Raw genomic sequence first — 24,987 nt, 5'->3', positions numbered from 1 at the left:
CGAAAGGATGCGCGAACGGAGATTCAAGAGCCTGAATGGCAGCTGCGGTGCTTTTGCCAAGTCTTCAATCATGATTGAGCTCGGGACCTCTAGCTTGACCTGTCGCACGGCAGACCAATTGGCTGCACAGAAACAGCCGTCCTCCGATTGAGTGGGGAGTGTGAACGTCGATGCCGTCAAGCACAGTCGTGAGTCATGAGTCGTGCGTCGTGAGTTGTGAGGCGCAGGCGCTCCTCTCCGAACTCGAAGCCACGACCAACTTCCACGCCATTAGCAATAGAACCATCTCGATTCGTGAGTTTGGCTCCAGCAGCTCATCAAGGCGCGCAGCAGCTGCCCTTCCCTTCCTTCTTCTTTCTCGTCGGAGTCTTTGCCGTGGACGCCGCGCGTACTAACTCACGCGACTGCTGTACCGTAGCTATTTGACGCGGCTGCCTGCAGCAAACTGGCCGCGCGCGGTCAGCATGAACCGGCGGTTATAGGCGCGGTTCGACCGATTCTGGCCCGCACGCGTCGTCATCCACGAGACGAGGCGGCGGGCACGTCTTGCTCTCTTATAGCGATCCAAATCTGCCTGTTAGAAGCGTTCATGAGCGGCATGAGCAGCAAATCGCATCATGTTGCCCATATTTCTAATGACGAACCAAGTGCGCAAGACGGACCCGCAAGGTGTCTGGTCGAGGGGGAGAACCCGTGGAGCGGTACGTTGACCCGCCGCCGGCATCAACCCTCCGTTGAACGCCGGGGCGGCATGCTCTCCTCTTCGGTCGTGCATGATGTTGCTCTTGCCTTTCGCCGCATCGGATAGACCGTAGACCAGCTACAGCCCTGCCGCTTGTCCCCCACAGAAAGGTCACAGGCAGCTCCGACGATCGAACACTCTGACTGACACCAAGTCGAGTCGTCGTCATCTTGGATTTAGATCATCTCTGTGGGATTTTTGAAGTACAGCTTCAAGGTGCCTGCTGATAAGCGCTGCGCCGACGAGCATGATGGATGATTTAGTGGGTGCGCGTGCGTGCAGCATAGCTGTCATCATCAGGCTAGCAGATCGATCGAAACCAAAGAGACCGCGGCACGGCGGATGGCCGATGACTTTGCACCACCGCACCAAGTCACGCATGATGCTGCATCACCTTGCATGGCGGATGTCATGGCAGTCGACTCGCCGCTCATCGTTTGACCGCCGTCAGCGGCACCACACGGTAGCCAGCTCTTGATCGATGGCCGTACGACCCGTCGACATGTTCCGCTTGCAAAGCAAATTTACACACGCTCTCACTGCTGGTCGTTTTCGATGTTCGGGTCTGAATGCGCTGTAGTGAGGGGAGCTCCTTATTTGGTCTCTTTGTCCTGCCATGCAGGACACGGAGCTAAGAAAGGGGTCTTCTTTGAGTGGCATGAGGTTCCTACCCACATGTACCGAGGTCCTTCCTGATGTGCCCAACCTGTGGCTCATGCGCTACTCTTCTGCCGGTGGGGCACAGCTAGACGAGGCTACTGTAGGCACGCAGCGCACCTCTGCAAGACGTTCCTATTCTCATCTACAAGACACTCGTTGACTGCAAAGTACCGGTGCTCCCTGTCGCAGCATCAGATCACGCTCGGGCTCACACGACCTGCTCATCTTGCCCGCAATGCCACACACAGATCTCGCCCAAGCTCTTATCAGCTCGCTTGTGATTCTACAGCGTTCGTGACTGCCTTATAAGTCATTCCCCTCGACACTGCATCCGTTCTTCTCGCGCACACGACGCAATCACCAGGTCAGCTTGGGCTTTGGCTCGCATCATTCTCATTCCTCTTCATAGACGCTCACATTTCTACCGCCGCGCTATCCGCTCACATTTCTACCGCCGCGCTATCATTCACTCTTTACACAACACGCGCGACTGGACACTCATCAATCTTCGACTCCAGTAGCGAAGCTCTTCGACTTGACCTGGAGCAAGTGCCAGTGAGATATTTTTCTGCAGCATGTCCGAGCCTCTCGCTCCGACGGCCGAGAACGGCATCGCCTCTACTCGCGCATCCCACGAGATGGGACCCGCCACGTCGGAATCACTCAACTCGGGAGGGGAAAAGGTAGCGTCTACCGACGAGAAGAAAAAGAGCAGTGGCAATCGGAGACTGTTGAAGGGCTTTGGAGGTGCAAACGATGTGGAAGAGACGGTGGAAGACTTGGAGGATTATCAGAAGCGAGCTGCTGAGGGTCACGAAAAGTTTCACAGGCTGAGCTGGCAGAGGTTGACGATTTGCTTGATCGTCGAAGCTATTGCTCTGGGAGCTTTGTCGATGCCTAGCAACTTCAGCACCCTAGGCATGGTACCTGGAGTCATCTGCACAGTCTTCTTGGGCGTGCTCGCCACACACGGTAGCCTGTTCTTGGGAGAGATCTGCTTGAAGTTCAAGAGCGCCACCCACTACGATGAGGTCGTGAGGCTCATGTTTGGAAAGTGGGGCAAGGAGATCTTTGCCGTTGCCTTGGTCATTCAACTTTTCCTCGTCAACGCGAGTCACGGTGAGTTCAACACGGGTGTCACACAGCCTGATTTGCAGTGCTGCTACTTGGGCATTGCACACTCGTTCGTGGCGCATTCTAGCAACGGCTCACAGTACGTGTCCTGCCTTCTTCAGTGCTGACTGGCACGGAGCTCCTCAATGCGCTGTCGGACCACGCCACGTGTAGCGTCGTGTTTGGCGTTGTCAGTGCAGTTCTGCTGTTTGCCATGGCCATTCCTCCCTCTTTTCACGATTTCGCCATCCTAGGCTACATCGACTTCGTCTCTGTGAGTGATCCCGCGCAGACACCACGAGCGAGACATTCGCTCATGATGCATGCCATTTGCGCGCAGATCCTCGTCGCCATCTTCTTGACAATGCTAGGAAGTGGTTTGGAAGCTGGCAAGCAGCCTGGAGGCTACATGGCCACCGAGTGGCGACTGTGGCCCAAAGAAGGAACGTCCTTTGCAGAGGCAGTGCTTGCTCTCACGAACATCATCTTCGCGTATAGCTTTGCCGTTTGCTTGCCAAGCTTCATGGTGGGTCAATAGTATACTCGCTGGGCTCGCGGCTACCTGCTCCTGATCACCAGCGAAGCTCACCTATACCTCATCCCTGTGTGTCCTAGGGCGAGCTGAGAAAACCTCAAGACTATCGCAAGGCTCTGATTTCTCTTGGGGCTATCGAAATCACCATCTATACCTTGACAGGCGCAATTATTTACTCTCTTTCAGGAGACGGCGTCTCTTCTCCTGCTATCTTCGGAGCCGGGGCTTTGGAGAAACCAGCGTGGGGCGTGGCTATTCCAGTCGTGTATATCAGCGGCGCGATCAACGCTCAGGTGGCCTGCCGGTACATGCACGATCGGAAATTCAAAGGCACCTTGCACGGCTACTTCAAGACTGTGTACGGTTGGGCCTGGTGGCTGGGCATGCTTTTGGTTGGGAACGTGTTCAGCTTCGTCATTGCCGAAGTAGTGCCATTCTTCAGCAGTCTTCGTGAGTTGCCATGTCGAAGAGCTGCGCTCCAGCAATCGATGCCCGCTAAACGCACTCTGCCATCGCTGTGCTCGCGCAGTCGGGATCATCTCGGCATTATTCATCAGCGGCTTTAGCTACTGGCTGCCCGGACTGGCATGGTTCATGCTGATTCGCGATCGAGAGGCTTCCATCTTCTCGTCGAAGAACCTGATCGGCTTCATTGGCGCATCGCTGTGCTTAATTGTCGGCTTGTGAGCATTGCGCGGTGTTTTGCAAAGCCATTTCGATGCTCTTGGGCTGACTTCTTCTCTTCATGCCGTGTCTTTACAGCTTCACATTGGGTGCGGGTACCTACGCTTCTGTGCAGTCCATCATCGATGCCTATGCTGATGGAACAGTCAACGGCGTCTTTACATGCGCTACCGTAAGCGCTTGATTCCGATATTTACCCCCCGATGAGGGGGCCATTGAGATGGTCTAAAACATCGTCGTCTCTGGGCGATTTCAGAATCTCTCCGTCTCATCAGTTGCGAACATGTACTGTACTACTCGACTACGCTGTGGCGGCCATCTATTTCATTCTACCATTTGGCACGCGAGAGTGCGCTTTGCGTCTCACATCCACACGCGCTCCGCTCGACTCGATGTTGGTCTTTGACGATGATTTGCATGTTGTGTGGATGTGACGAGCGGCTAAAGTGTAGCATTGGCACATTGATGCTTCCCGCTCGCTCGCCTTGTAGTCGCCGCTCACGAGTCCGAATAAGGTCCCTTGACCTGCGCTCGTAAAACAGTCGTGAGTCGGTCAACGAGTCGAGACCTCATCTAGACAGTTTTCCGCCTCTTCCGAATCTGGTCGAGGAAATCTTGAATGTGAGTGACTCGACAGGCAGCACGTGTGTGCTCTAGCTACCTTGAGCGCCGATTGTATTGCGAATGTGAATGTGATTCGGATAGATCGTGAATCCTGAATTGAATCGTGGAGGTGCTACAGGTATAGGCACATGCCCAACGTGCCAAGCCGGCTCGTCGACCTTCCTGCCTTCTGCGTGCTTTTCATTAGCGCAGCTCACCCATCAAGACCCCTTTTCTCCGCATCCAACCATGCCATTCAAGCCCCGACTGCAAACGTCATCGCGTTTCGGCTGCCAAGAAGCCACCATACCCGAGTGTGAGTGCCCAAGAAGCGCGGCGTTGTAGCCACATGACGCTCACCCGCATGCAACATGATGCATATCCTGTCAATCATGCAGCAGCAGCAGCTGCTGCTGCTGCACACACGCGCTGGTGGGCCCCGCGTGGCACGCCGCTTAGGAAAGAAACGTATAGCGTGGCTCTCTCCCTCTCTCTTCATGGCAGCGCGCTCGCTGCATCACTTTCACGGTGTCCACGCACGCTATAGGGGTCAGGTGGCGGTGCAATCAAGAATGACGATCGAGTAGGAAGAGGAACCTTTTCGTTTTCATACGCTTCGACTTCCCGCACGCGGTGACTCGCCTCGAGTCACGAGCAGACATTGTGGAATCTCTTGCAAGTGAGGCGGTGCCCCATGAATGAAGATTGAGACCTGGAAGGACGTGCTCTTCGCGCTCTTGAGAGAAGGCCTCGCTTCTGCATGCAGGTGCTCATCCAGACTCTCGCAATTGGGAGAAGAGGCTGCGTGCGTGCGCTCGTGAATGTGACCTGTGCAACACCGACATCGATGCGTGGTTGATGGGGCTTGGGCAGACGACCAGCAGGCTGCGTTCTCGTGACTGTTGTGACTTGTGACGGGGTGCGGCCAGGAGCATCTGCTGTACAGGCATGCAGTCGTGAGTGGACCATCACGGATGCTCGTGACTAGTATGCCCGTGGAGGCCCTGCCTGGCGCTTGCATCATCAGGTGGAGGAAGATTGCTGCATACAGTCACGCACTGGATCAGTGTGTTGCTGGTAGAATAACTACATGCTGCGCTGCTTGCTCTTCGGATCTTGGTGCCGACTTTGGTGAGACAAGCACAGCATAGCCCCCTTGACCGCACTCTTGTCACTCGTTCCATCTCAAAAGGCACCTCGAGGAGGCACATTTCTTTCTTCCTCTTCACCACATCATTCAGCCTCTGCAGACCACACCAAGCTTCTGCGACGCTTTTCATCGACTCTAACAAACTTTTGGTAACATCTCCTCGCCTCAAGATGCGCTTCGCTCCCACCCTCCTCACCATCTGCGCCCTGGGCGCCCTCGTCGCTGCCAGCCCAGCACCTCAAGAAAGCAACGGAGGTGTCGGAGGTGCCATCGGTAGCGCCATCAACTCTGGTGTCGGCGGCTTCTCCAGCGTCTTCATCGACGGAGGAAGCTCGGTGTTCAACGATGTCACCAGCTTTGGTGGAGGAGTCGCTACCACCTTGACCAGCGGTGCCGTGGTCGCATTCGAGACCTTGACTTGTGAGTGAAGCTCAGGCAGTGTCCTATGTGTCTGCGAGATGATGCATCCTATGTGTGGACCCTCTTGACAGCACTTGCTAATCACATTCCTGTGCCTGTCGACCTCTGTGTTGGTAGCTGGGGGCGAAGGTGTCTTCCGCAGTGAGTACCGCCTAGGCATATCGCGTGATGCACCTTGCCTCGGTCTGACTCAAGCTCCGCATTGTGCTCGTTAAACAGCCGTCACCTCTGGAGGTGCTGGCGCTTTCACAACGCTCACTTCGGATGGCGAGAGATACGTCGGAACGCTTACAAGCGGCGCTGCTGGAGCTGCAAGCACCGTCTCTAGCGGAGCGACCGGAGGACGCGATGCGGCTTTTGCCGTGCAGGCACCCTCCATGCTCGCCCCCGTCGTCTTGGCTGCCGCAGCTGTTGCTGGCGCAGGAGCTGTGTTGCTCTAAATCAACGCTCCGATCGCTGCACTACTCCTGCCACCCTCCACTAAACGTCTCAGGACTTCACTACTCGGTTCCCGCACTTGCTTCGGCTACTCCCAAGGGTGGATGCTGACGACTAGCTACGACATCCGCTCGCCCGCGGTGCCTGTCCAATTCAAGATCGTTGAATGCACCCGCTCAGCTCAGCATTTACTTTTAATTGATCACGCACATTCAGACTCAAGACTGCTCTCTGGCTTCTCTGTTGTATCTGCATTCAACCTCCAACTTTCCACGCACGATCAATCAATAATGAAAGAACATTCAAAATCTGAATCAAAACGATGTACAGCCCTTGAAACGTGCCGCGTGGTGCAGAGGCATGAGCAAGTCTCTTGCTCTGATGACCATTTTGCCTCTGTCCATGCTCTCTGGAGAGCACGCGGTTCTCAAGACTCTACGATATCTCGATTCGTGATTCAAAAGTCGTACAAGTTGATTGAGATTTTGATTCAGAAGTCATGAGTGACGGACACATGATGAGCGCGGCCATGCGGGATCTCATTGATCAGGGATCATGCACTCACCACTTGATTGTCGCGGGCCACGGCCGGGCCGCCTCGCGGCGTCTCACGTACTCTCGCGCTCTCTCACACACATGAATAACCGCGTCGCTACGGCGGCCATGCGTAGGTACGCGTCCGACACGCGGGCCTCGATCCTTTCGAGGCTTTGGCCGGTGGATTAGCCTCCATGCTTGCCGGCAGGCACCTCAAGCGCAGTGAAGTGGGACCGACTGCGTTCAGGCAATTTTGAAAAGGGAAGGGGGAATCCGTCTGAGGTGTGGAGATCGAGTGGGCCCCTACCTGGCCCCTTGGAGTCTTGAGTCTGAATCTTGAGTGATGCCGCACGTGTGTTAGCGTGTCGGTTGACAGATGTCACTCGCCCAACTTGCGACTTGTCGCAGCCGTTGCATCGCTTGCCCCCGGCCGTGGTCGCGCAAGGTTCCGTTGCACACGCTGCACAGGAGGCCGCTCCGCCCTCCCGCCGTGTCACGCACGAGAGATGGGAGACCCTTTTTTGCCAAGGGACGCGTGAGCGAGGAGGTTTGCGCGCATGGCTTTCACTAGCGCGCCCTAAGCGGTATGAGAGTCAGACTGTCCCAATGCGACACAGCTTGATTCACTTTCAGATTGTTGTAGAGGCATCGTCCAGCTTCCACAATATCATGCTCTCCATACCCGCCCATCGATGCCAGATCGCTGCAGTTCCTAGTCACATCGGGAGTACATTAGACTCCAAATTGAGCCAAGCGCTCGGGCGACCTGGTCCGTCAGCGCTGGCACCACTGATTCTTGACCGGCAACGTCAGCTGGCACTTGTTTTGCGCAGCTCATGACAGCTAAGCGCAAGAAATTGGACCGCCGAAAGCTTCCTCGTCGCCTTGGTCTGCAGCAGCGATGGATCGGCCTCGACAAGGCCAGAAGCCTCGTGCGCCATACCAAGGCGCTATGAGGGAGACGGCCCTGAATCGAGCAGGCCCAAGTCGATTGCCCGCAGAGGACAGGGCCAGCAGCAACTTGCAAGTACCTCGGACACCCGCTCGATCCAGATCTAGGGATAGCATGGCTTCTGCCGCGACTTCGGACAGCTTTCTCTCCACTCCTGCCAGCTTCTCTCGCACTCGTCCCGCGGAATCGGACTTGTACTCCGAGTACGAGGAAGGCGAGGAAGCAGAAGAGCTGACGGCTGCCTTTGAAGGACTGGACCTGCAATCGCAGGCCAGCTTTTCGCCCAGCCCGCGAGCTCCTCGCCTTGTCCGACCAAACAGACCATCGACACTTCAGCGCGACGCCTTCGACTCGCAAAGTGAAGACGAGCTTTCGTGGGGCGAGCACTCTTCATCAAGCTCTTCGCCAGGCGAGACAGAGAAGTCCACATACGTCTTACGCACACCTCGCCCCCCCACATCTTCCCACTTCATTCCAGCAGCAGACCATGACAGCCCTCAAAAAGCGCATGCGGACATGTCAAACAGGCTCAGCAGCTGGGCATCACCTTCGGCCAATCAAGCCGGTCCATCTCGCCAGCCCGCGAGCTCGCCTTCTTCCAGCAGATTGGCAACACCGGGTCCGGTCTCGTCGCAAAGCTCCACCGAACAAGACCGGAAGGCGGCACAAAATTATGAAGCCTTCTCGACCGAACACGCAAATGTGAGCGAGAGCTGGGATGAGGACTTTCTCTTTGGTGACGAAGCTGCCGCCAGAAGTCAGGCCGCGCGGGAAGGAAGGAAGAAGAAGTCTGCCAGGGCCTCAAAAACTCGCGGACGCGACTCCCACTCGTACTTGGCATCAAATGACGCAAAGCTCGAGTCGAGGGATGGTTTCGGCGACTTGCGAGAGCGCGATGCACAAACTTACGCTGATAAATTTGACGACGATGATGCCGAGCCTACATGGGACTCTGATTACCTGGCAAGGTGTCGGCCGGGCCTGAGCGTCAGCGCATCGAACGCAACCATTCAACCCAGGCATACATCAGCATCCTCGCCAAGCGAAAGTCACGCACCAGAGTGTACGCAGCGCACGCCTTCTCGGGCTTCAGGGCGCAGTACCGAGACGGACTTCTCAGCTCGACTGGCTCATCAGTCAGAAGTGTCGTCTTGGCGGTCCAGACTCTCCACGGGCTCCTCCATCGCATCTCAAAATCGCTTGAATCGTGACCGGACGCCAAGCTTGTCCGGCTCTCAAGTCGATGTCTCCCGCGATACGCGCAGGGAGATGCGTCTCGGAGATGAGATCAGCGATGAAGAAGGAGCAGAAGTCTACACGAGCGACGCTGCGACGGAGCAGGGCAGCACGTGCGGAGACGTGCCGAGTGGGGAAGAAACGGAAACCGAGGTTGCGATGACATCCCACCCTTCAGCGGACTTCAGGCGGAGAAATCCGGGCAGATTCATCTCGGCCTCGAGTGCGGCTGCAGCTGGTCCGATCCCGATCTATACGAGCACTAGACAGCGGGTAAAGCGGCCCACCTCGGCCAACGATGCTGCTGCCAAAGAGCTGAGAAGTCGGAGATTTGATCCGAAGCGCAACTCGCTCTCCACCTTCGGCTCAGCAGAGCACTACGCGTCCAGTGCGTCCACCCAGCAGTCCGCCCACTTCGCTGAACAGCACGCGGTCTCAAGTCCGTCGGAGCTTCAGACTGGCATCTTCACAGACAGGTTGGCCGAAGCCAATAGGTCCACGTCTTCTTTCAGTCGCATGCCAGGCCGCGATGCTCTGCGACTCACCTTCCGAGACTTTTTCGAGCGAAGCTCCAGTCCGCGCCACTCGAAGCAAGGCAAGGCGGATCCAGCGGTCGCCTACAGCTCCAGCCCATCTCGAACGGGACGCTGGTTGGAAAAGTTGCATTTTGCACGCATGCACGGAGGTTCAGACTCACCTCGAAGAGCGGAACGAGAGTCGCCTTCTGGAGAATCTCCTGAAAGCGCGTACCTAGACCACGCATCGCATAGCCCGCATGCGAAAACGAATGGTGCGGCCTCGATGCAGCGATCGGGTCCGTCAGCTGTCGCTCGGATACAGGTCAGAGCTGGCTCGCCGATCACGCCAGCTAGGAAGGACAGCTTGCACGCTGACGGAGCTCATCGGTATGCGGCCCCGATCGATAGGTTGGGGGATACCGCACCTTCACCTGTGCGGACACTGAGCGCCAGCTACCACGTAGATTCCCCAACACAATTCGACGCTGTGCAGCCTCGCAGTGCCACGAGTTCCGCACACAAGCAAGCTGTTCGTAGAGCTACGCACTACGCCGATGCGGCTGCGAGATTAGAAGGCACTCGCAAGGTGCCTTCGCACCGAGAAGCTCAGACCCATGCTGGACGTTCTCTCTCTGCCTCGACGTCCGAGACTCAGACCAGCGACAGCACCCGATCGATCAGCGATCGCTGGACTGGCACAAGCGGCGCAGGTACCGAGACGTCAGCTACCTCCGACTTTGGCTCGAGCTATGATGACAAATCCCCTTCGTCCATCACTTGGTCAACGCGTCATCGGCGCCTGTCGAGTGACGGCGCCTCTACAGAAGGCTCAGCTGCATCTCGATCTTCGTCTGCACTGCTGCGAGCTAGAAAAGACCCACGAACGTCACTGCAACAGCTTCCGGAGGGACGAACAGCTGACGTGATGCCAACGCTCGAGGACACGCGTGCCATGGATCGAGCACAAGGTCTGTCAAAAGCATCGATGTCTTCTTCAACATCCTCTTCCGATCCGGACGGTCCACCGTCCAGGGCCGGGGCGTACAGCGTGGACAGACAACGAGTGTATTTGAGCAGGCCTAGCGCTACCGAACATGCCAGTAACGAATCGGACGACAGGACGTTGACTCAGCAAGACTATCACTTGGAGGAGGCGCGCCCAAGCATGACGCGTAATGCGACTGTAGGAGCGCTGGGGCAGGGATCGATCGCCGAACTGAGCAAGCGCGAGGGTACGGATTCCAAAGTGATGCCTAAGGCCGGATCGAGGAGGAAGAAAGCGAAGCAAATATCGCGCCGAAACAGCTTGGGCGATCTGCGTATCCCTGCTCGCATCAGCCAAGCGCAGAAAGGCATCAAGGCCAACATGACTCACGTGCGCGAATTTGCGAAGGGCATCGAGGGTGAGTAGATGCTTAATTAGAAGACCTTGTTGCCTATCCCATCCTGACCTACACTGCGCCATCGCTCGCTGCAGACATCAAGGAGCTGCGAGCCAAATATCTTGCGATCTTAGGTGCCTTGCAAGATTCTCCTGATCTCGAGAAATACCCTAACGCTAGCCCTACAGAAGCAAAAGAGATGATGATGACCGATCCTGAAGTGTCTGTGCAAGTTCACAGTATCGACGAGTCGATGAGACACTGGTGGGAGATGGCTGAGGTCCTCGTAGGTCTAGCAGATGGAACCAGCGAGGCGGACGAGAACGCGGACTTGGCTACGCTCGATCTCTCCCCACGGGGCTCCATGCACCGCAGCCGCACGACGACGCTGGAAAGTCCAGCATGCCTTCATCGCAAGGCTGTCACGCGTAACGACCAGCTCTCCCTGCCGCTTGTCTTAGCTAGCGACCAAGCGTCCACTATTAGGCCTCGGTCGGATGCGCACGGCTCGAGTGGTGCCCGCACGTCGAGTGGCTCTAGGTTCGTCGATCCTCAACGCGAATTGGACATCATTGCGGCTATGCTAGCGGGTACTGCCCCCGAACACGCTTCCGCAGCAGCCGCGGTGAGAGCGTCGCTCATGGTGGACCGACAGCAAGATACAGCGTATGCGTTGGGGTCGAGCGGCTCGGATCAGACACAAGGCTTGCCAGCGCCGCCTTCAGCCAGACTCAGCTTTGCCGAGACTTCAGCAGCGGAGCGTCCAGAGGAGTACTCTCGCCGAGCTCAGGGCCGCTCTGAAGCGTACAGCACCGCGCCAGCTGGAATCAGTCCGTTCGCGGCCATGTCGACAGATACACTGGACGATAATCCCATGAGCGAAAGGTCTCGTCACAAGAGCGCCAACAAAGCTGCGCGCGGCCTACAAAGTCTGCTAGAGCTTGTGCGTAGCCTCAAGACGGCTCCAGACATGCAAGGGCGAAATTTCGGCTCTGTCGCAGGCGGATCAGAGGAAGCTTCTGCATCTCAGCTTTCCCTTAATCGCCGTGCAGGCCGGGGTCTGAGTCTCTTCCTGAGTAGCACCGACTCGCCCAGAGCTCGTCCGTCGACAGACCACACCTCACCATCCCATCGCCTCACGGAGCAAGGACTGGAACGCGATGCGTCGCTGCCTTCTTTGCCACCAACGCCGGTCACTGCCAAGCGGCGGTCACTCATCAGTCGGGTCCGACCGGATCCTGCCCGTCCAGAGCAAGAAGACAGCCCTCGTCGGAAGCGCTCGGCCTCCCGTCTATTCAGCCGGGGTGGAGACTCAACGCCGTCTCTGCCTTCAACACTGCTTGCCTTTGGCGCTCAGGCTCGCCCACGTGTGGTCAGTGCTGCTTCCGCTCAAAGCGCTGGCAGTAGTAGTGGAAATGGCAGCTTTGACAGCAGCTGGATGCACGTGATGCCAAGCACGAAGCCGTCTCACCAGCGACGAAGCTCAGTAAAGGCCAATTCCTCTGCAGGCGCTTCTTTTCAGCTCCAACAGCCACCTCAACGTCGCCATCGAGTACTATCCCTCTTCGGAAATCGCTCTCGTGGCGCGTCCATCTCTGCTGAACCCAAAACAGATGGCGCTAGGCACTTTGGTGTTTCGAAAGGGAGCGCGGAAGCGGAGTCGCTCGGAAGTGATTCGATCCCTCTACCAACGTCCGCCATTTACGCGCAGAATACTGCAATAGGCTCTCGTGCCGATGGCCCAAGTCCCCCTTCGAGTGGGAGTCACAATGTATCGCAGCTTGCGACAACTACGCGCTCTGCTCCAGCATCGAGCAGACTGTCAATGGCACGATCGCAAGGACTAGAGGGGTCCGTGGGGCCTCAGGAAGCCGCCAATCGGCCAAGCGCCGCAACAGAGGCCACACAGGCCACCGAGAGCAGCAGCGGACACAGCTGGTCACAGTCGCCCGAGAGTGCCGCAAGCTCTTACCTCCCATCATCTACAATTGCTTTAGCCCCGACCGATTCGACGCGATCAACGTCTATCAGCGCAGGCGATTCGACCGTGTTCCGCAAGATGGCCCTCAGCCCAGAAGCTATCCCGAGCCTGCTGGTGTATGTTCACGCAACTCGACAACACTGCGCCAGCGCTCTTTCCGCTCTGTCTGCGTTGCAGAGTGGTGCGAACGTATCGGACTTCTCGCACATGGCTCCACGATCACCCCCATCGACGATAAATGCTTTCTGCGGCTCGACTCCGAAAGACAAAGGCAGGAGGGGCAGTGTTGCAGCTTAGTAATGTATATCAGAACCTCGCGTGTAGTGCATGGGGACCAATGTGTGAAGCAATTCTCTCTGTCCATCAATTTGAGGCAATCTAGTGCGTGGTTCCGCTCTCTCGAGGCATTGTTCAAGGTCAGGAGGTAGCTCGCTTTGGTTTCTGCGTGTGTTGACTCGGTCCGATTGGTAGCCATGCTCCATCACGCGCAGATCTTTTCGAAGCTCTCACTATGTCTCTGTCCTGCGCGCCTTAGTCAAAGGCTTCAAGGTCAGCTGGACTACATTTGGCGTCATTGCGTTCGTGATGGGAGGGTTACTGCTACTATGTGAAACAAATTTGTAAAATTACATTGGGGTCATGGATAGGGACTTTGAAAGTTTGAAGTGAAGTCTGAGACGGATGCATCCGGACGAGAGTGAGAGGGGGAACCCAGCGGCGGTCATTGAAGGCCGTTCCCCTCGGGGAAAAGGGGAAAGACCTGCGTGTGCGATGAGGGCCCGCAGAAGGTAATGCGCCTGGCAGCGGCCCGCTGCGTTGAAATGAGACGCCTCTCGTCTATCAAAAGCTCAGGACGCTCGCAGCGTCTGGGACGGATGGGGAATTGAGGAAGCGCGCTACGCGGAAGGAGACGTCTTTGACATCCAGCACCCCGACGCTTCGAAGCTTATAGAGCGTGTTGACATCTCCATAAGTGTCCGACGAAGGGTTGCGTAAGCCTTTGAGAGCAATCTGCGCCTTGTCTGCTCCCTCCATCGCTGCCACCTCCCTTTTGAGAAGCGTTTTGAGCGTCTCCAAATCCTTGACTGATGGAGGTGTCGTTTTGGCGACGAGGTGCCCCAACTCGCGTCTTTGCTCGCCCGTCAGCTTGAGCCCATTACTTGGCACGAATCCAAGAGCGCGCGGCAAGTCTTTGCCGCTTCTGAATTGGACAATGAGGCTGAAAAAGAAGGCGAATGCAGCTTGCGTCGCAACAATCTGCTTTGCCCGTCGATGCGCGTTGGTGCGATGCTCCTGGGCCGCATTGTCCGTCGTCACGCTCTCGAGAGATCTCACATGAGAATGCGCGGACAATTTGTTGTGTGACAGTGTAGGAGACGGACTCGAAGTCGCTTCGGTGCCGACAGAACGTGTCGTGCCATCGCCTTCACTCAGCCTGTCCTCCGTATCGACGCTTGCGTCTCCATCGCTGCTTTGCGCTTTGCCTCGATCCATCAAACTAGACGACCCTGCTCCATCTACGCGTTGTGAAGGGTGATGCAAGTCGCTAGGATCGCTCGTGGGCGCGATGCTGCCCGAGCAAGCTGTGACAAAGGTCTCGCTCTCCTCGCTCGTTACTCGAGTGCGAGCCTTCTTGGTGCTTGATGACTTTTTCGAGACGTCAGCGGTATCGGGATCGGATCTGGAGGATGGCAAGCGATCCGCAACATTGTGGAAGCGAGCGACGTTCCGCTCGAGATCCATCTCTCGACCTTTCCCTTTCAAATCCAGGTTCAAGGGCACCGGCTTGACGGTCGGAACCTTGAGCTCGGCTGCCTCCGCAGTCAGGTTGTCAGCTGCTGGTAGTGGATACGCGGCCAAAAAATTTTCCCGAAGCTTGCTCAGCTCCTTATACGCAGCTGGTTCCCCTTTTTGCTTCTCCAAAGCATCGTCGAGATCTGCCGAAAAAGGCCCAGGGCAACGCTCAGCCAGTGCGCAAGGCGACCCTATTCGCGACGAGCATCGAGGCAGCCAGGCTGCGACGAAAAATTCCTGCAATGTGGCCTTATGCTCACCTTGTACAGCCTCTTCTTTGCACCCCAGAGATGCTCGGGCGATACCTCGGCGAAAGAAAGCCTTTGGGTTATCTGGGTTGAGGACCAAGGACGCCGTGCAGTCCCTCTCCGCATCCGCATATCGCTGCAGCTTGAGGAGGCACGCTGCTCTGTTGAGAGGATATATGCTTTCGCTAGGATCGTAACCCATCGCTCGAGTGTAGTGTTCGGTAGCTTCCGCATACCGTGAGGCAGTGTGTGCGTTATTGCCTTGCTCTCTCATCGCGCGAGCCAGAGCTCGACGATACTCGGCTCCAGTCTGACGGTCGCGTTCTTCATCATCGAGCGCCCGCAAGGGCTTGTCCGCAGGCTCTTCCTTCTCTTTCAAAGCCCTATTTTCCTCAATCATTCTAGAATACTGGGCGCTCAAAATTCCCGTGGTGCTGGTTGGGAAGCTTGGCGTGAGCATGCGACACGGAATTCCGTTCTTTGGAGGCTTTGCGTGAGCCACTGCGGTGCCGTTGGCATGAGTCTGAGCTGCTTCTAACTCTCTCGTCACCACAGTGTAGAACAAATCCAGACCGTTCAGGGAGGTCAGGGTCTGTAGTGCGCTCTGCACCTGAGGCAGCTCTAATGGGTCCACCGCGTTCGCTATTCCCCCTGCCGGTGCGTAGGCTCGACAAGCGCAGGTAGGATGTAAGCATGCGTCTCAGGGGAGCCACAAAAGGTTGTAGAAGATGTCGCGCGCGCGCGCTCTTCCTGCTTGTTTCCTACTCACACAGAATCTCAGCCATGCCGTTCCAAAGGTCCTCAAGGCGAGCGGCCCATTTGTCTCGTTTGCCCCACTTTTGGGTCGGTGCTGCACCGATGCACACAGTGTTTTCCACGAACGTGATCAAGTCCGTGACATTCACAGGACGAATGTCGGCAGGAGGCGTTGGAGGCGTAGCCTTGACAGACTCCACCAGCGCTTCTAAGCACGTGTAGCATGAAGCAAAGCTACATGCGCAAGGGGGGCCCCAAGTCTTGAGATCTCGCCCATGCTTGACCGCCTGATTGTATGCGCATGGGTGTTGGGCAAGAGAGAGTGAGCGATTTGCAATGACCATGCATGACCCCTCTGGCTGGATGCGCGACCAAACTCACCAGATCGCACAATAAATCAAAAGAGTCTTCGGTGCTGAGGCGAAGAACAATATCGCCGAGCTCCTCTTCGCACGCAAGCTCGAATTGGGCCTCGATCGTCTTCCGCATTCCATCCGCCTTGGAGGTCACCGCGATCTCATCTATGCCATGCCCGTGCTCGATCATCGTCATGAGTCGATCCTTTAAAACGCGATCCTGCACATTCTGAACCATTCCGCGATACAGCGAAGGGACGGCTAATTTGAAAGAGCAGGTGAAAAGCGTAGAGAGCAAAGAGCTTACTTTGCCCATCACCGCTACATCCACGTTCGTGTGATCGCATAGCTCAGACTCCTCTCCATCATCGCCATGGTGGTGGTCATGGCCGAGCATATAGTCGTCGTAGTCCCGTTGCTGGCTCGAGTGATGATGATGTGAGTGCGAGTGGTCATGGTGGAGATGTTGACGTTGATAGTCTTTGTGAGAGCTGCGATGGCCATCACTCAGCTTGCCTGAATGAGTCAACGCGTCATCGTGTTTGAGTCTCGATCCTGATGGGGCACTGTCGTTGGACTTGACCTTGACTAGAGCTGAGGAGGGTAGCGCTTGGCCAGAGGTGTTCGAATCTGGCTTGTGCAACCTCTTCTTGCTTGCCTTCTTAGAGCCGGAAGCCCGAGTCATCTCGCCCCATGTGTGCTCTGCAGACGATGTGGACGAAAGTGTGTTGTAAGATGCTCTGAGTGCGCTAGGCGATGAAAGAGAATGTCGCCCGTTGAAAGCTGTACGATTGGAGCAGGTTGAGTCGCGACCTGTGCGATGCTGAACGTGAGGAGCGAGCGGACCGGTGGTGGACGGGAACGCCAAGATTGGCGAGGCTAGAAAAGAATCTCAGCGCCTCTTGCAGCGACACGAGATGAGGGATATGACGAATAAGCTCCTTTGCACCTCGGCCGGCCAATTGGTGACGAACGGCGGGTTGATGATGGATGGAGAGCGTTCATAACTGCGCCCGCCGTGCCTGACCATACATCACACGCACACACACACCCGCGGCCGTCACTCGATGGCATCACCCGCGGCCGCACACTCATCATCAAACTCCTAACTCGTCACGGCTGCAAGGCGTAGCTAGCTGTGCGCGTCCAGCTGCAGCAGCAGCATGCATGCATGCAAAGCACGCGCGCGCGCGCAGTATATGCCAAGGCAGCCGCCATCAATTAAGAGGTCCTCGCGAGCTCGATCGCAATCGCGAATGGCGCGCGCAGCCCGGTACACGACTATATACTCACCACTCTATAGCTGCAGGCTTTACGGTACCCGCGGCCCCACGGTGTACGCGGAGGCGCGTAGTGTATATAATAGCGAGCGCATCATGATTGAAGAGGCTCGAGCGCGCGAGCGCTCGATCACGATGCCCGCTTGCTTTTGTCTCTCCATTCGCTCTGTGACTCCGTGACTGATTCGCCGTGATTAACCATAAGTGCGGCGCGTCTCATCAGCAGGACCAGCACAGCAAGCGCACCAATCAAAATAAGTTCGTGACGTGCGCATCTTTGTGGCTGCTATTCTTCTCAAGCGCGGAGTATCAAGAATTGATCAGCGCTTCATCGCTCGCGCTCGCGCCAATAGGACAGAGCCAAGGCGCCTCATACATAGCATGGGAGGAGCACAACCGCCAAGCCTTCGGCTGTTTGTGCGCTCTGGAAGTGTCATTCGTGTGCGGAATGGAGGGTGAAGTCTGAGGCCATGAAAAGACAGCACTCGTGAATGTCTATGCAATTGAATTTGGAATCACGAATGGTATCATATATGCTGGTGGGTAGGTAGCGACTATAGCGACGACGACTAAACAACGACACGTGAGGTCTCGAGCATCATGCCGTGTCTGCTGGAAGTCCGATCGAGCTTAGCCGCATATGTACCTCAGAGTCTTGAGTCGCATCACAGACCGCGCCCTCATTCACAACATACCAACTTGCTCGAGCGCGGCTGCTTGTGATTGCTGTGATTCAATTGTGATTGCTCCTCATGGATGCCATGCATAGCCAACGCTGGCATGCTGCATGACGAAGCTTAAATCGGCGAGATGTGGCGCTGCAGCTGCTGCGTGTGCATATATGCTGCAGCCGCGCCGGCGCGCGTCGGCCAGCGTCTGCTGCATGCTGATCCCGTACGAGTCACAGCAGCGCGCACCCAGCACAAGATGCGATCAAAGACGGCGGCGCGCGGAGAGGCTCATGCGAGATGCGACATGTTCCAGCAAAGCAGCAATTAAGTCGCAACATGATGAATGGAGCGTGCGCCGTTCGCGGGGTTGATGGTTGCAGCACAGCATAGCATAGCGTGTGTAGCGCGACATCTCCCACCTTCACATCCACAAACCGATCCACTCTGGATCCGCGACGCACTCAGCTGCCAAGCACGCGGGGAACAGCAGAAGCAAGTTCGCAAAACTGTCCTGTAGCAACGCGACATTCACCATCTGAGCCAAATCTTCCCAACCGCGCACATCCCCGAGACATCGAACCTTTTGGACTTTCAGCGTAGCGGTGCGGCGCTTAGCCACATAGGCTCCTACCTTTGTGTCGCAGTCTATCTTCTCCCCTCGTTGCTTGAGTCATACGGCAGCACAGAGCCCCTAGCGCAAGCCAGAAACCATCATGCCGTCAAGGGGAGGGACAGACATCTTGGCGTCCTTGAAGGGGTTCGACGCCTTCAGCAAGCCCAAGGATGTGTATCGCGTTAGGACATCGCAAGGTGCTCTGATCAGTCTGGTCGCAGCGTTGTTGATCGCCCTGCTGATCGGATCGGAGTTCCGGAGTTATCGGAACATCACGCTGCACGAGTCGTTGATTGTGGACAAGTCTCGAGGAGAGAAGATCAACATTGCGGTCAATATGACATTTCCTCGCGTTCCCTGCTACCTGCTCAGCATGGACGTCATGGACATTTCCGGCGAACATCAAAATGACATTCATCACGATGTGACGAGGACGAGATTGTCGCCAGATGGGCACACGGTCGAGACTTCAAAGGGGCTCAAAGGCGAAGCGGCCAGGCTGGCCAGCTTGCATGGAAAGGACTTTTGCGGCAGCTGCTACGGCGGTACGCCCCCGGCCAGCGGTTGCTGCAACACGTGCGAAGAGGTGAAGGAGTCATATGCCCTCAAGGGCTGGAGCTTCACCAATCCGGATGGCATCGACCAGGTGCGTAGCGCGCTCATGCGCTTCACCCGAATCATCCAAAGCCAAGCCAGCACCCGCTAGCCCGGGTACTGATGCTATGAGCTCGCATATGCTAATTTCGCGCCGCCCCCTCTTGTTCTCCATCAGTGCGTATCCGAGGGCTGGTCACAAAAGATAAAGGAGCAGAACAAAGAAGGCTGCAATGTGGCAGGGGTCATTCACGTCAATAAGGTAGTGGGCAACTTCCACTTGAGTCCTGGCAAGGCTTTCCAAAGAAACTCGATGGCCATTTACGACCTTGTGCCCTACCTCGCTGGCAACAAGGAAGCGAATCACCATGTAAGCTGTCTCCAGATACCTTAAGTGTAAGGACCTCTCAGCTCATGTTGCGCCTTGTTCTCCGCTTTTCGCGAATCGTAGGACTTCGGTCACATTATCCACGAGCTCTCCTTCGGTACGCAAGAGGAATTCATTGCTACTCAGACTTGGAACAATGTCAACCCTTTGGCGAAACGGCCAAAGACGGCAAAGCAGAGGTTGGGCATCGTGGATCCCTTGCAGGGAGTCAGAGCTCACACTGAGAAGAGTCAGTTCATGTTTCAAGTGAGTAACACGCCAAGATTGGCCCAATCCAGCACAACTAGTGCGCGCGCAAGAACACGACGAATTGATCATTGGGACATCGCCTCTTCTCAGTACTTCCTCAAGGTCGTTCCCACGGAGTATCATTTGCTGTCTGGCGAGAGGCTCAAGTCACACCAATACAGCGTGACCACTTACGAGCGGGATCTGTCCCCGGGCGCTCAAGCAGCAGCGGCCGCAGGTGTGCCAAGCGCCAGCCACACCACCCCTCATCACGTCACTCATGGTTTCGCAGGCGTTCCAGGAGTCTACATCAACTTTGATCCTTCGGCCCTGCGGATCATCCACACAGAGACTAGACCTAGCTTGGCCCACTTCTTGACCTCCACGTGCGCCATTGTCGGAGGAATCCTCACGCTTGCTGGGTTGGTCGATATGATCCTGTACAACGCCAGGCTTCGCATCAACGAGGGAGTCGAAAGCGGATCGGGCGGGTTGCCTAGGAGTAGCAGTGGTGGGAAAATGTTCTGAGAGGGGGCAAGGTCAGCTGTCGAGGTCTCGATTGCGCAGAGGAAAGGGCAGGCGCGCGGTCGCGCTAGCCTTGCCGCACGCCCGAGACGCAGATTGAAAAAGAAAGGGATCACGGTCCACAAAAGCACGAGCGCGCGCAACGTCACACACGAGAATCGGACATTCAGTAATGGCTTTTTTTATAACGCATCTCATGTTTCTGCCCTTGTTGAAGCTTGATCAACAACTCGCGCAGTGACGTCATCCCATTACGAAATGAGCAACTGCCAGAGTCGCGTTGCAAGCGTAGCGATCAATTTGAGAGTGAGTAGTAGGGATGAAAAGAGTACAAATGAGGGAGGCGCTGCACACAGCCACTGACTACGGGTCGAAGCGATGAGATCGTCAAGAGTCGGGTCCTGATTGTGGGCGCCGTGACTGAGTGAAGCTGCTGCTGCGGGGCGTCATTCTTGCGGTTTCGCCCCGCTGAGGACGGCGCGGCCGGCAGATCAAAGGGGACGAAGGACCACGAACGGGTCGCGGACCTTCCGAAGTCTGGCTGCGTCCTTGCTACGCGAACCCAAATCGTCTTCTAATCTCGATGACCGGTGTCATCGGGCCAGAGTGTCCAAGAAGGTGTCCCACACGTGATCCGTGCCGGCGACCGGCATTCCCAGAGGCATCATGTTCCAAATTCCGCTGCTGAGATTGACTCCAGTATTGACCATGTCGGAAGACAGCTGCGACGCCCCGGCAATGTTGTCCATGCTTTCCATCGCGGAGCCAATCAGAGGTTGGTCGCCATGATGGCCTGCCTCAGCGCTCGCATCGACGCCATCAGGACCAGCAAACATGTTTGCCGAATCCTCTTCTTTGTATGCTGAATGCTGATTGTTCATTTGCCCGTTCTGCGTCATCGAGACTGGTCCGCCATGAGAGGTCCAGGGACGAATGGCTGACGAAACATCCCCGTCACCAGAAGGGTCCTCCTCCTTTGGAGACCCGCCATCTTGTGTGTTTCGCTGTGCCTGCCGGGACATGTAAGCCCCGAGCGTCATCGGTACTACGCCAGCGCCATGACCCGGATGCGCGGCAACTGCTCCTGCGGTCTTGTCTACCACCGCTTGCAGCTGCTCGTTCAACCCTGGATCCTCCACAGCTTTGTCGAGGGCGGACGAACGGCGAATAGACTTGAGGACCGACGCGAGGTGCCGCGCAGACTCCCAGACCTGCGACAAGCGTTCGAGCATCGCCATACAAGCTTCGTACTTTTCCGAAGCTACATCAAGTCCATCCTGTGATGACCGATCTTTGACAGCCTTGCGACCAAATCCAGCCAAAGGCGCAAAGACAGTAGCAGCAGAGAAAAGCAAGTACCTGTGTCCCAGTAAGAGTAGTAGTGAGCAAGAGCAGATGATATGTGCCTCGATCCAAAGTTGTACTTACGGCCAACTGCTGGGCACCTTTCTGGAGCGAAACCATCTCTCGTAGCACGCAAAGAGTTCAAGCAATTCCGTCGCGGCAACCAAGCATACTTGCTTGGCGCACGCGCGTGTCGCCTGCCTACCGCCCCAGGTCCCAGTTCCAACAGGATCCCCGCCTTTGACGTCGCTTGAGATGCCGCTGTCCGACATGATCCATGGTCGGTGCAAGAGCAGTACCGTGGTGCAAAACCATCCGCGCACGGTGAGCAGATGCGGAGTGACTACGGGCGGCGGATTGAAGCCCGGCACCTGAGTTGCATCCATTCCCCCTATCGCTCTGGCCGTTGGACTTGCCCAGAGAAGGTGTCGAGGCAGATTGTGGGTCCATGAGATCAGCACCTGCTTGTTGCGCTTGAGCGCAGCGCTAGCATCCGCTCCTGATGAGGCTTCCGAAGCATTGCTGCTGCAAGCAGGCGCACAGCGATCACTGCGAGCGCGCAAGGAGTACACCTCTTGCATAACCGTCTCGAGCGCCTGAAGTGTCTCGACCCACGCGACAAAGTTGCTAAGTGAGTGTGTGCGCACACCCTGTAGGCCGTTCCGAGCGAAGGTTTCAGCATATTTAGCGCTCTCACTGGATAGCCATACGTCGGTCTCATCGCGCTCCGACGCGCTTGGGAGAGGCTGGCTACTATCGGCAGCTCGAAGCATGACAGGCTTCTCCAACACTGCGCAGAGCATCTTGTCGAGAGCGTAGCAGGCCCAAAACGTTCGTCTCCTCTCTTGAGGCACCACGGCCTTTAGCCAGGAAGACGGTCGTGATTCGCTGAGTGCCTCCGTGCTGGCGAGTAGAGGGCGATCGTCCTCGAGGTGAAGTCTGAGATCCAAAGCGACTCTGCAAGCAAGACCACCAAGATTCCAAGCGGATGACATTCTGCCATGGCCCAGCTCGCATAGGGTGATGAGAATGAGCGCCTGACACGTGGCAATCCTTGGACGTGATCCAAGCTCATTCGCGAGAATGCTGGCCTTCGCATCGGAGATCAATGTCTCGCTGAGTTCAGTGAAGCCGACGGGCGGCTTGCCTGACCGTGGGGGCCCTGATTCGACATCTGCGGTCGCAGCTGCCCCTCCAATGACTGCCTTCCACAAGTTCGGCTCGCGCTTGCGCAATTCCTTGAGAGATGTGATTGTGGGTGCGTAGAACATTGGCCATAGAGAGTGGTGAAAGGCGAGAAAGTACCTGAGAGGACGGATGATGTTTGGTCAGCCACTCATCTCATTGAAAGGTCGCAACTTTGGCGCTCACTGGCACAGACTGTCTTCAACCCGATCATCTAGGGTCGCAAGGTAGTGATCACCGCTCAATTTGGCTGCTTCACTAGCGAATGGTAGAGCGCCGGGTACAGCTTGCTCGTTGCTATATTGTGACGTCGCTGGAGGGGGACCTGGTTGGGGATTCGAAACGTGCCATCCATTTGTTGGTGCACCTTGACCTTGGGTGGCGCCCGGAAGAAATGCCGGCTGATGCGAGCCAGCACTAGGCGTTCTCGCATGACTGAAACCATAAGACGACTGTCGAGAAGCGAACGGTCGGAGATCTGGGAAAACGCTACCGTCGCCTCGAGTGACAGCACTTGCCGCAGTGGGATCTGCGATCATGCGCGGTGCGCTGGACGTGATTGGCGAAGATGCACGCTGCGCTGAGGTCGTTTGCCAGGCCTCTAGCCCTGGTCGACCCAAGCCCATGTGCTCGGCAGCCTCGGTACGCCGCTGTGGGTTGAGATCGGGTTGTGCGAAGGGCGGAGAGCCATGCTTGGCGCCTATGGCTGGCCACTGCTCGGGAAAGCCTGGCTGTAGTTGTCCAAAGCCTCCGGAGCGTTGATTGTTAGACTCTGCGGCTTGCGCTGCTGCCACTCCGAGCGCGAGTAGCCCATGACCAGCATCTGCTTCGCTTGCTGCAAGGACTGATGCGTATGCTGGGCCCGCACTGTGGGTGCTGTGCGCTGTGCTGTACGTCGTTGAGCTTGAAGGACTTGTTTGACCATGAAGGTCGCGCAACCCTCGCGCCGCCTTGTAGGCCTCGTCATCAATTTGATCCCCCTCTGATCCTGCCAACTTCATTCCTCTTTTGCGTGTATTCTCTGATGACCCTCTCGTTTTCCTCGGGGGCGCACTAGGCTCGTCCTGCTGAGTGACCCCTTCCAGGAAACTTCGCTTCTTGATGCCGCCGCGCGCCGGACATCCCTTAGGCGGCCCTCTCTTTTTTGCAGCCCTGTACTCGCAATCATCCGATTTCTCTGCTGTGATGCACTTTGCACAAGGTTGCTGACCATCGCACTTTACTTTCAGATTGCTGCACCTGGTGCAGGCAGTGGTCATCTTTGGTGGCGAGGTAGGCGAAGCGGCGGCGAGCGGAGTGGCAGCACTCCGTTTGGATCCACTCGACGAGTCGTCCCACATCGCAGTTGCGTGCGAGCGCTCGTCTGTGTGGGCGACAGGGACATGAGAGGCTCGCGGCATGGAGTATGTCATTCCAGCGCTTGATGGACCCGGAGCGTACATGTCTCGAGGTGGGTAAGGCTCGTGATGCTGCATCGCGTAGATGCTTGCGTGGTGTGGATGATGATGTAGATAGAGGATGGCGCAAGAGCTACGTCGGGACGAACGGCCCTCGCGATCACCGAAATGCACCAGCTCGATTGCGCAGTCAGCGCCACCCGTCGCCTTCGGTCGGTCGAATCTGATGCAGTCAAGTGACCAAGCCGGCGAGCGCGGTTGCTGGCGGCAAGGTCACCTGAGTAGCGCAATTGAATGGCAAAGATGAAGAATTGTAGAGAAGAGAAGCTGCCAGACTGTAGGAATTGAACAATCGATGCGGCTTGTGGAGTCAATCTTGGATGATGATGACTTTCGGTGTTTGTATATTGTTGCAACGGCAATCTTGAATGGGTACGAGGCTGGCGGGGGAAATCGAAAATTCAAGACTCGTGACTGCGAGTGCATCAGGAGCTGCTTGCTTCGAACGGTGCTGCCGAGTTTGGAAATGCGCCCATACGTCTGGTCATTTTGTGAATTCGCCGCCCCGCCTTCCTTATTTAACCCATATGACCGCGCTCGTGACAGTGCCGCGCTGACGCTGCTCGTCGTCCGGCTTCTCACTTGCTTCTGTGACCT

At 56.6% G+C, this 24,987-nt stretch overlaps 6 protein-coding genes across 6 annotated transcripts; 4 read left to right on the top strand and 2 right to left on the bottom strand.

Moving 5' to 3' along the window:
- The first annotated feature begins 1,626 nt into the window (after positions 1–1,626).
- IE81DRAFT_320368 (hypothetical protein) lies at positions 1,627–4,087 on the top strand. The gene is made up of 6 exons (XM_025513007.1): positions 1,627–2,521; positions 2,638–2,789; positions 2,856–3,041; positions 3,131–3,500; positions 3,580–3,733; positions 3,813–4,087. Exons 1-6 carry the CDS (start codon positions 1,978–1,980, stop codon positions 3,916–3,918), a joined length of 1,512 nt encoding a protein of 503 aa, XP_025372357.1. The 5' UTR covers positions 1,627–1,977; the 3' UTR covers positions 3,919–4,087.
- A 1,134-nt stretch (positions 4,088–5,221) lies between these two features.
- Positions 5,222–6,678, top strand: IE81DRAFT_339497 (hypothetical protein). Its single transcript, XM_025515577.1, has 3 exons — positions 5,222–5,907; positions 6,025–6,048; positions 6,127–6,678. Exons 1-3 carry the CDS (start codon positions 5,658–5,660, stop codon positions 6,345–6,347), a joined length of 495 nt encoding a protein of 164 aa, XP_025372356.1. The 5' UTR covers positions 5,222–5,657; the 3' UTR covers positions 6,348–6,678.
- An 853-nt stretch (positions 6,679–7,531) lies between these two features.
- On the top strand, positions 7,532–13,299 carry IE81DRAFT_320367 (hypothetical protein). The gene is made up of 2 exons (XM_025513006.1): positions 7,532–10,991; positions 11,066–13,299. The coding sequence occupies exons 1-2, from the start codon at positions 7,784–7,786 to the stop codon at positions 13,246–13,248; spliced, it is 5,391 nt and encodes a 1,796-aa protein (XP_025372355.1). The 5' UTR covers positions 7,532–7,783; the 3' UTR covers positions 13,249–13,299.
- A 211-nt stretch (positions 13,300–13,510) lies between these two features.
- On the bottom strand, positions 13,511–17,089 carry IE81DRAFT_320366 (hypothetical protein). The gene is made up of 4 exons (XM_025513005.1): positions 16,131–17,089; positions 15,763–16,036; positions 15,006–15,644; positions 13,511–14,888 (listed from the first exon to the last, which is right to left on the bottom strand). Exons 1-4 carry the CDS (start codon positions 16,788–16,790, stop codon positions 13,792–13,794), a joined length of 2,670 nt encoding a protein of 889 aa, XP_025372354.1. The 5' UTR covers positions 16,791–17,089; the 3' UTR covers positions 13,511–13,791.
- A 1,289-nt stretch (positions 17,090–18,378) lies between these two features.
- Positions 18,379–20,612, top strand: IE81DRAFT_297760 (ER to Golgi transport-related protein). Its single transcript, XM_025512164.1, has 4 exons — positions 18,379–19,315; positions 19,442–19,633; positions 19,715–19,897; positions 19,991–20,612. Exons 1-4 carry the CDS (start codon positions 18,770–18,772, stop codon positions 20,405–20,407), a joined length of 1,338 nt encoding a protein of 445 aa, XP_025372353.1. The 5' UTR covers positions 18,379–18,769; the 3' UTR covers positions 20,408–20,612.
- On the bottom strand, positions 20,593–24,859 carry IE81DRAFT_320364 (hypothetical protein). The gene is made up of 3 exons (XM_025513004.1): positions 23,120–24,859; positions 21,833–23,053; positions 20,593–21,763 (listed from the first exon to the last, which is right to left on the bottom strand). The coding sequence occupies exons 1-3, from the start codon at positions 24,406–24,408 to the stop codon at positions 20,998–21,000; spliced, it is 3,276 nt and encodes a 1,091-aa protein (XP_025372352.1). The 5' UTR covers positions 24,409–24,859; the 3' UTR covers positions 20,593–20,997.
- Between the last annotated feature and the right edge of the window lie 128 nt (positions 24,860–24,987).

Source organism: Ceraceosorus guamensis, assembly GCF_003144195.1.
Source record: "Ceraceosorus guamensis strain MCA 4658 unplaced genomic scaffold IE81scaffold_6, whole genome shotgun sequence".
NCBI lineage: Eukaryota > Fungi > Basidiomycota > Exobasidiomycetes > Ceraceosorales > Ceraceosoraceae > Ceraceosorus > Ceraceosorus guamensis.
Note: the sequence above shows the minus strand (reverse complement) of the source record. Positions and strands in the feature narration are given on the sequence as shown.

Excerpts from the sequence above, each read along its gene's own strand:
- IE81DRAFT_320368 (XM_025513007.1), top strand. The coding sequence starts at position 1,978 with ATGTCCGAGCCTCTCGCTCCGACGGCCGAGAACGGCATCGCCTCTACT. Across the intron at positions 3,042-3,130 it reads TTTGCTTGCCAAGCTTCATG|GGCGAGCTGAGAAAACCTCA; the intron begins GTGGGTCAATAG and ends TGTGTGTCCTAG. Across the intron at positions 3,501-3,579 it reads GCCATTCTTCAGCAGTCTTC|TCGGGATCATCTCGGCATTA; the intron begins GTGAGTTGCCAT and ends GTGCTCGCGCAG.
- IE81DRAFT_339497 (XM_025515577.1), top strand. The coding sequence starts at position 5,658 with ATGCGCTTCGCTCCCACCCTCCTCACCATCTGCGCCCTGGGCGCCCTC. Across the intron at positions 5,908-6,024 it reads CGCATTCGAGACCTTGACTT|CTGGGGGCGAAGGTGTCTTC; the intron begins GTGAGTGAAGCT and ends CTGTGTTGGTAG. Across the intron at positions 6,049-6,126 it reads GGGCGAAGGTGTCTTCCGCA|CCGTCACCTCTGGAGGTGCT; the intron begins GTGAGTACCGCC and ends CTCGTTAAACAG.
- IE81DRAFT_320367 (XM_025513006.1), top strand. The coding sequence starts at position 7,784 with ATGGATCGGCCTCGACAAGGCCAGAAGCCTCGTGCGCCATACCAAGGC. Across the intron at positions 10,992-11,065 it reads ATTTGCGAAGGGCATCGAGG|ACATCAAGGAGCTGCGAGCC; the intron begins GTGAGTAGATGC and ends CGCTCGCTGCAG.
- IE81DRAFT_320366 (XM_025513005.1), bottom strand. The coding sequence starts at position 16,790 with ATGACTCGGGCTTCCGGCTCTAAGAAGGCAAGCAAGAAGAGGTTGCAC. Across the intron at positions 16,037-16,130 it reads TTGATTTATTGTGCGATCTG|GCGGTCAAGCATGGGCGAGA; the intron begins GTGAGTTTGGTC and ends GCATACAATCAG. Across the intron at positions 14,889-15,005 it reads CAAAGAAGAGGCTGTACAAG|ATCTCGACGATGCTTTGGAG; the intron begins GTGAGCATAAGG and ends CTTTTTCGGCAG.
- IE81DRAFT_297760 (XM_025512164.1), top strand. The coding sequence starts at position 18,770 with ATGCCGTCAAGGGGAGGGACAGACATCTTGGCGTCCTTGAAGGGGTTC. Across the intron at positions 19,316-19,441 it reads ATCCGGATGGCATCGACCAG|TGCGTATCCGAGGGCTGGTC; the intron begins GTGCGTAGCGCG and ends GTTCTCCATCAG. Across the intron at positions 19,898-19,990 it reads AGAGTCAGTTCATGTTTCAA|TACTTCCTCAAGGTCGTTCC; the intron begins GTGAGTAACACG and ends GCCTCTTCTCAG.
- IE81DRAFT_320364 (XM_025513004.1), bottom strand. The coding sequence starts at position 24,408 with ATGCAGCATCACGAGCCTTACCCACCTCGAGACATGTACGCTCCGGGT. Across the intron at positions 23,054-23,119 it reads GTTGAAGACAGTCTGTGCCA|GTACTTTCTCGCCTTTCACC; the intron begins GTGAGCGCCAAA and ends CCGTCCTCTCAG. Across the intron at positions 21,764-21,832 it reads AAGGTGCCCAGCAGTTGGCC|GTACTTGCTTTTCTCTGCTG; the intron begins GTAAGTACAACT and ends ACTGGGACACAG.